Source organism: Tenebrio molitor, chromosome 1 (genome assembly GCF_963966145.1).
Source record: "Tenebrio molitor chromosome 1, icTenMoli1.1, whole genome shotgun sequence".
NCBI lineage: Eukaryota > Metazoa > Arthropoda > Insecta > Coleoptera > Tenebrionidae > Tenebrio > Tenebrio molitor.
This window is the reverse complement of record NC_091046.1, coordinates 2449962-2458819: the sequence shown is the minus strand read 5'-3', so window position 1 is coordinate 2458819 and position 8858 is coordinate 2449962. Positions and strand designations below refer to the sequence as shown.

The following is an 8858-nucleotide window of genomic DNA, read 5'->3' as shown; positions in this document are numbered from 1 at the left end:
TTTAGGCACGTTCCACTTTTTAGACCATAGTTGGTTGATACAGCTTTTATTTTATTTTTATTTATTTTATTTCATTTAGTTTTTATTCGTTTAGTCATTTTCGCCGCGTAGGAACTCACCTTCTCTCTCCTGCAACTGAACTTCGCTTATCTCCAAACTTGCGGAGTTATCCTCCAATACAACTTTAACCGTCTTTGAAGCTGCTTTTTCTACGTCAATTGATTCCAAATTGCCCGTTGACTTCATGTCAGTAACTATGAGTCCGTGCTTCTCCGTCAAATCGCGTTGAGCTTTCGTCAATTTTGGTTTCTCCGTTGTGAACTCGTCGCTACTCTGTAAAGGTATCGTCTCCTCCTTCACAGACACCGGTCTGTGAACTATCTCTTCTTGCGCGGTCGATTCCATCGCAAGGGCTTGCGTTATTTCCTTACCTAATTGCCCTTGAACGTTCACTTCAGTCACTGTCAAACCTTCTTTCAGTAGAATATCGACACTTGCAGTTTTGAAACTGGTTTCTTCTGTTTTGATCTTTTCAGTTGTTCCCTGGACAGTTACTGTGCTCTGCACCACCCCCTCCAACGGAATGGTCAAAGTAGACGCTCGTCTAGCTTCCGTAGTGCTCTCTGTGAACTCTTCAAACGTGTCATAAGTTTTCACTTGGCTTTCTTGCCCGACTTTTCGGCCTTCTTGCAAATCAAATTCAGCAAGTTGAGTTGAAGGAGCTTCGGGTTTGAACTTGCCCACATCTTCTTGGACGGTGGTTTCTTCAACTTGAGGAGCTTCTTGAGGACTTACCGTTTTGTCGGCTTTTGAAGATTTGATCGTCGCTTCTTCAAAAGTACTCTCTTTTTCTTCAGTTACTACCTCAGCAGTAGACGCTGTCTTTCGAGTTTTCTCTAATTCCAAGCCTGCCAACTGAGTTGCCGGTTTATCACCAGGTCTGTAAACTCCTTCTTTTTCTTCTGAGGTGACCTCAGTAACACTCACAGTGGAGTGAGGAACATGTTCCGACTGAGCCTCACCTTTATCTGGTACCTCCGTCTTTAATCTACCCAAATCTTCCTCGATTCTCGTTTCTTCCACCAAAGGTGCTTCTTGCGGGCTGATCGTTTTATCAGCAGTAGTAGATTTGACCTGAGTTTCTTCAAACAAAGCCTCTTTTTCTTGAGTTATCACTTGAGCAGTGGATGCAGTCTTTCTTGTTTCTTCCAGTTCTAATTCCGCAAGTTGGGTTGCTGGTTTATCTCCGGGTCTAAAATCTTTCTCTTTTTCGGTAGACGTGATTTCAGTGATGCTAACAGTAGAGTGAGGAATATGTTCTCCTGATGCTTTCTCTTGTTCAGGTGCCTCGGTCTTCAATTTGGTCACATCCTCTTCAGTGGTCACTTCTTCGATCAAAGGAACTTCCTGAGGAGTCACTGTTTTGTCAGCCTTGCTAGTTTTGAAAGTCACAGTCCCTTCAAAACTACTTTCCTTCTCCTGAATCATCACTTGAGCAGTAGAAGCAGTTCTTCTTGTTTCTTCTAACTCTAGTTCAGCAGATTGCGTTACAGGTTTGTCTCCGGGTCTATAATCTCCTTCCCTCTCCGAAGAGGTGACTTCTGTAATATTGACAGTACTATGCGGAATGTGTTCTTCCAGAGCTTCCCCTTTATCGGGTACTTCAGTTTTCAACTTTTCTATATCTTGACTCGTAAGTACTTCTTCAATAACAGTAGCTTCTTGAGCACTTATAGTCTTGTCAGCTTTAGAGGTCTTAAATTTGACAGTTTCTTCAAACGTAATTTCCTTTTCTTGAGTTAACACCTGAGCCGTAGAAGCAGTTGTTTTCGTTCCTTCCCATTCAAGCTCAGCCAACTGAGTTGCTGGTTTATCACCAGGTCTAAAGTCACTTTCTTTCTCAGTAGAAGTAATTTCAGTGATACTGACAGTTTTGTGGGGTATATGTTCTTCAAGAGCTTGACCCTGATCCGGTACGTCGGTCTTCAGCTTCGTCACGTCTTCTTCCGTTCTCACTTCTTCAATCAACGGAACTTCTTGAGGTGTGATGATCTTGTCAGCTGTCGAAGTCTTGAACTGAAATGCCCCTTCAAACGTCATTTCCTTCTCTTCAGTAACCACCTGAGCAGTCGAAGCAGTCCTTCTCGTTTCTTCTAGTTCGAAAGCAGCCATTTGGGTCGTCGGTTTTACGAGGTCTTTAAAATCGCCTTCTTTTTCAGTTGAAGTGATTTCCGTAATGCTGACGGTGCTATGTGGCACGTGTTCTTCCAAAGCTTGACCCTTGTCAGGTACTTCAGTCGTCAACTGTGTCAATCCCTCTTGGACGGTTGTCTCCTGAACTTGAGGTGCCTCCTGAGAACTGATCGACTTTTCGGCAGTACTAGTTTTGAAAATTGCCGTTTTCTCAAATTCTGTCTCTTTGTCAGTTGTCGTAACTTCAGTAACAGAAACATGACTTTCTGGAATTATAGTCAAATCACCCTTTTTACCCTCGACTGGGCTCTTGTCAAACGGTACTTCTGTTTCTTGTACCGTTTTTTCCGAAACAATGAGTCCCTGTAAAGTACTCTCAGTAACTTCAGCTGTTTCTTGCATTGGTTTGTCAGTTGTCAACTTCCCGATATTCTCATGAAGAACCACCTCAGATTTCGAACTCGTAGTCAAATCCGACGTGATATTAGTCACACCAAACTTCTCTTCCTTGCTGAACTCGCTCACTAACTCCTTTTCTTTCTCCTCTGTTGTGACATCAATTATACTAACCGACGACTTCTCGTCGATGACTTGCTTCGCTTTCTTGGTGTCAAACTCGGGAACTTTGTCGAAATCTTTCTCAGATTCGTGAACAATGCTTTCTGACAGTATCACACTCTCTAGTACCCCCTGAGTCACGTTGCCGACGACAGACTCTTTACTCTCTGGTTTGAACTCGCCAACATTCTCACTCGGAAGCACCTCAGAAGCTTGAAGGGGTCGCTTGGTGGCGTCATACTCAGCCGTAGCTTTCTCAGTTTTGGCTTCGAATTTGGTAAACTCGTCAGCTTGACCTTCTGTGTACGTTTCGCTGGTGGTGATCTCGCTCAAAGTGTCGATCTTGGTGTCAGCTTTCTTGGTCGCAGGTTTGAAAGTACCTTCGAATTGTCCCAGAGAGTCCACAGCTTCGGTCACCACTTGAGTCAAACTCTCTAGAACGTTTTGCTCAGGAACGGCAGACGCTTCGCTAGGTTTGTCTGCAACGAAGTCGCCCAACTGGATACTGGTCAAGATTTCTGAGCTTTGCATTGAGATGTTGCTGACGACGTTCACGCTAGCTGTGTTGGTTTCAGGTTTGCGTTGCTCCTCTAAGAAGCTTTCCCTCTCGGCTGGAACTATCTCGGACGTCGAAATGATTTTGCCTTCTTCGTAACCAATCTCAGCTTTCTTGGTGATGTAATCTTTCTTTTGGTCTAGGCTTTCTTCTTTTTCTTGGACGAGTGCCATCGACTGTACCAACTCCTCGTAGGGTGTTTGCTTAACAGAAGCCGTCGATTTTGTCGGAGCTTCTGATACTAACTCCTCAGGAACGCTTTCTGAGAGGACTTCCGTCTGTTCCGGTACGAGTTTCGCGTCATAACCAGTTGTCGCTTTCTGACTCTTGGGCACATCAAATTCTTTGACCAAACCTTCTCTATCCTGCGTCAGAGACTCGCTCACCGAAACGACCTTTCTGCCTTCTTCTAATGACACATTAACTTTGGTAGTCGCTGGAACAAATTTCCCCTCAAAGTCGATCTCTTTCTCTTCGACTAAATTCTCAGAAACGATCAAGCTCGAGAGAGCTTCTTCACTTTCTGACGCTTTCTGAGTCTCAGGTTGTTTACTTTCGATCTTCTGGACGTCAGCAGTCACGTCTGTTGTCGTTTGCTCGGCAACTTTGTGAGTGACGTCGATATTTGTCACAGCAACTCTCTCGGAAGGCATCGCGAGAGGTTCAAACTTGTCCTCCTTCAGGGCAAGAGTAGCCTCAGAAATAGAAATTCCCTCGACTGGCTCCAAGTTGACGTTTGCAATCACACCACTAGGTTTGGCTCCCTTCTCGAACACATCCTCTTTGTCTACTACGATCTGCTCGCTTTGCATGACAATATTGTACGGTACGGTTTCAGGTACTGCGGTTGTGACATCTTTGATTTCAGGTTTGAACTCCCCAACTCCCAGATCTGGTTGGGTCTGGAAGGTCTGCGCCACACTCTTCATGTCCGTGAAGCTCGTCTCGGCAACTTTGGACTGAGTGGCTTCACGCACAAAATCTTGCTCATTCTCGTTGGTCATCACAGTTTCAACAATCACGCTTTGACCTTCGTTGACCGAAACCACAACATTCCTAGTTTCAGCTTTGGCGATTTCTAGAGGCACATCCGACTCAGTTGGTATCGTTTCGAGGTTGACGGCAGTCCTGAAGGCTGCAAATTCGGACTGCGCTGACGCAGTCTCGGGTTTCTGCACCTCCAAGTCTTTGAAACCCTCGTTGACGTCGGTTTCCGTTTTGACAACTAGCTCTAAAGCGTCTACGCCTGCTTCGGCGCGCTTGCCTTCGGGTGTTTCGGAAGGTTTCAAGATCGTCTCGCTTTCGTTGCTTTCAGCTTGAGTGATCACAACTCCCGTATCCTCTCTGAAGCCTACTGTGGCGGTTTTGACATCCAGAGGCGCCTTCTCGAAGGGCTGTTCACTGTCTTGGACCATCGACTCTGACTGGATTATGCTCTCGAGGGTCGACTGGTCGACGTTGGCTTTGGCCATCGACGGTGCCGCTTCTACCACGTCTTTGGTGATGTTTTCGGCAACCACGATGTTAGTCTCGGCGACTGGTTGGACATCGAAAGCCAACGAAGCCTGACTGGAAGCCACAGCTTCCGGCTGTTCGTACATCTTCTCTTTGTCTACAGTCACAGTTTCGGACACGACAGCCGTTTTGCTCTCTTCGAACTCCACTCCGGCAGTTTTTTCTTCTGGTTTGGCGTCTTTGGCCAAAGCGCTTTCGGACTCTCCGATCACGGCTTCCAGATTGATGACGCTCTGGAGCTCGGATTGCGTCTGGGTCGCGGTGGCTCTGGTCGGGGAGGACCTGTCATAGTCGCCCAAACTGTCAGTAGCGACAGTTTCGCCGACCTGGACCTCATCTTGAGGAGTCATAATTGGAGCGGCTGTCTCCATTTCGGCTTCCTTCTCTTTGAAATCTTTCTCCTTGTCGGCTGGTGTTACCGACGTCACTGACACTCCTTCACCGAGGGTGTAGTCTTCGGAAGCCGATTTCAGGTCGGGCTTGCTTTCCGCCAGCTCTGACTCCCGCTCTTGCACCATGGTCTGACCAGTGATCACACTCTCGAAAAGAGAGCTCTCGCAGGTTGCTTGTTTGGTGGCCACTTCTGGTTGGGCAAATTTGTCGATGGAGTCGTCAGGTTGGACTTCCGTTTTGGTGGCGATCACGTGAGAGCTGATAGATTGCTCTCCGCGAGCTTCCTCAGGTTTGGCCATCTCTTCGAAAGATTTCTCTTTGTAGTCTGCTGTGACCTCAGACACGTTTATTCCCTCGGTCTCGAGGAACTCCACAGTGACTCTCTTTTCGTCTGGTTTGACATCCGCAGGTTGAAGCCCTTCCTTCTCACCAGTCGTAAACTGGGTTTGCACCACAAAGTGCGACAGGTCTTGGGCAGCTTTAGCCAATTGTTTTTCAGGAGATACTCGCGAAAAATCTCCAGGACTGATCTCCGGCGTCACTTCTTCTTTCAGAGCGACCTGGGACTCGGTCACGTTCAGGTTCGCTTGAGACTCAGCTGGTTTGGAGTACTCCAAAGGCTGCTCCTTGTGGTCTGTCACAATCTCAGTAACTGACAACTCCTGCCCAGGAATAATCTCCACATTGGCTGACTTTTTGTTGGGAATTATGTCTTTCGGTAGATTTTTCTCAATGTCGACAACATTGGTTTCCGTCACTATCAGTTCTTGAAGGGGCTTGGCATACTTTTTAGCTCTTCCAGTCAAAAGCTCTGGTTCCTGGATCTCGTCAGCATGCACCACCGTCTCGACCTCAGACTTGACGATGACCTCCTGAAGAGTAATGTTCGGCAGAGCTTGACCATGTTGGGGTTGTGGCTCCGGCAGATAATCCTCCTCTCTTTCGTTGGTAATAATCTGGGTGACATTAGGTCCTTGTCTGGCTTCGGTGAGATCAACAGCGACTTGCTTAGTCTCAAACTCGATCTTTTTGATCTCATCCACTTCCTTATCAGCTGTTTGGCACTGGGTCACTTGGACACTCTCGAGGGTGTCTTGCTCGCTTTCCGCAACCACAGACGAAGGTTGCACAGTTTCAAGTTTCTCCGTGGAGTAGTCTGCTTGGACTTCACTTTTGCTGGCCACCCGTTGGGTGTCAATGTCCCAGGTGGCTTGCTGCGTCAGAGGGGACTCCCCTGGAACGTACTCTTTCTCTTTGTCGTCAGTGTAGACCTCGGAAACGCCAATACTCTCCTTCGGCGAGACAACAAGATCTGCTTGTTTTCCTTCAGGCTTCTCGTACTCCTTATCTTCGAAGGTCTCACCAACTACTGCTTCAGAAATGACAGTTTCGGTGTGAGGGGTCTGGCTGAAATCTGCTTGGCTGGGTTTGATTCCGGCTTCGTCGAGCGAACCAGCACTATAGTCCAGATTGACTTCTTCGACGACTCCAGTCGGGAGAGTGTGACTCGTGATTGCTTTGCTCTTGTGGCTTTCAGGCAACTCAAAACTCTTCAGCTGCTTCTCACTTTCAAGATAGTTAAGTTCGGTAACCTCGACTTGGTCTTGAGGCCGGGTCAAATAGCTCTCAGCAGTCTTCATCTCGGGTTTGTCTTCCACGTACGAAGACTCCTTCTCATTAATATTTGTCTCGGTGATGTGCGTCGCTTCCACTGTTTCTATATCACTAACAGCAGTATCAGTTTTGAACTTTGGATAGTCCTTGAAATCGGCAGGCGCGTCAGTCGCTTGGACTTCCGACACTGTCAGGGACTCGACCGGTCTGACTGAAGTCTCGGCAAGAGACTCAGTCGGTTTTTCCCCCAAATCGAGAACATTCTCCGACTCTTGAGCTGTCACGATTGAAGTGTCGTTGATCTCGTGACATATAATCGTGCTGTCGGCTGTTTTGTAGTTTGGCTTGTCTCCCACCTCGTAACTACCTTCTGACTCCACGGCGAGAGTAGTTTGCGTGGAGAACGTCTCCTTGAGGAGGATTTCGACACTCGCGACCTCTTTTTGGACCACGTCGTCGGCAAAATCGTTCTGCGGGACTTGACTGTCAGTGACACTCACAGTGACTCCTTCAGACAGGATCAGATCCTCGCTGGCTGAAGCCTTCTCAGGACTGGGAGCTTTACTGAACACGTTTTCCTTGTCTTGGGATTGGGTTTGCGACACTATAACACTTTCGCCGGTGGTGACTTTGAAATCGGCTTTTTGGGCGGGTGGTAGTCGCCCTGGTACGTACTCTCCTTCAGTTTCGGGAGCCACCATTTGCGACTGAGTGAGTGACTTTTGGGGAATCACCCCCATCGTGGCTATCTCAGTTGGAACAAAAGCTTCCGGCAGGTGTTTACCTGGTTTGGTCTCACTCTCGACCTCCTCGACAATCAACGACTCTTTAGTGTCAATTGTTACTTTGCCCTTCACAGTAGACGGTTTGAACAAATCTAGATCGCTCTCGCTGACCGAATGGAGGATTTCCTCAACATTGAGACTCTCCTTTGTTGTGAAGGTACCAGTAGCTTGGCTAGGCTTGGGAATTGAGAACTCATCCAAACTCTGTTCTCTCTGTGACACTTCAACTTCCGAAATCTTCGTAGCTTCTTGCGGAAGCAACGAAACGTCAGCTTTGAACTCTTTTGTGTCTTCTTTGACCATAGTAGAAGATGTGTCTCCTAGTTGTACTTCTTGGACAAATATGCTTTCTCTGGAGACAAAATTGGGGAAAGCTGTAGAGAGGGTGGGTTTGAAACTACCCTCAAACTGTCCGGGCATGCTTTGGACGTCTTGTTCGCTGACCTCGTACGCTTCTCTAGTATCGATAGATTTCTTGGCCACGTAACTAGCCGAAGTGACTTTTTCTCCAACGATCTCTTTTTCTTCCGCGTGGATCTGCTCCTCAACCAGCGCAGAGTGCGTGAGCAGATCTACACTAGCTTTGGACTCTACGACATCTCCCGGTTTGATCTGGGCTACCAGACCAAGAGGGGTGGTTTCAGAGTAGACAGAAGAGGTATTCAATGGGATCTGTTTTTGGCTGGTAGCGTCAAAAGGCACGATTTCGTCATACTCTTCTTCATCAATGTCATACTCGCGTATCTTAGGCCTGTGCGCTTTGATCTTCCTACCAGCGACCTCCCTCTCTTCTTCCTCCTCTTCCTCTTCTTCGACTTCAATCTCGCGCTCTTTACGCTTCTCTTTGACTTGCTTCTTCTTGATTATCTTCTCTTCCTTTTTCTCTTCGACTTGCTTTCTGCGCCACGGCGCCACGGACTCCAGCTCTGTCTGATCAACGGGCAATTGTGTGATCGCGAGCTTTTCGTCGGTTTGTGTTTTTTCTGGTTGTGTAGTGCCTTTGATTGCCTTCGTGATTTCTTCCTCGACTTCAAGGATTTCTGTGAAAGTGTTTGTACGATTGTTTGGTGTTGTCTAACTGATTAGTGTGAGTTTCTCATGCCGGAAGCGTAGCTTCAGTGAAGAGATAGTGGCATGAGTGGCACGGTTCTAAGCACAGTGTATGAGAGACTAGATCTAGATTATCAAACTACTCACCTAGAGAAAAAAGAAGCAGGCAACACTAACAGGAAGCCATGCTGCTC

At 47.3% G+C, this 8858-nt stretch overlaps 1 protein-coding gene across 1 annotated transcript in view; it reads right to left on the bottom strand.

Moving 5' to 3' along the window:
* Positions 1-8858, bottom strand: part of LOC138124270 (titin-like) — a 146172-nt gene that overhangs the window by 32758 nt on the left and 104556 nt on the right. Inside the window, exon 55 of the mRNA XM_069039261.1 lies at positions 120-8654. Within this exon, the coding sequence (XP_068895362.1) occupies positions 120-8654 (8535 nt within the window). The remainder of the gene's footprint in view (positions 1-119; positions 8655-8858) is intronic.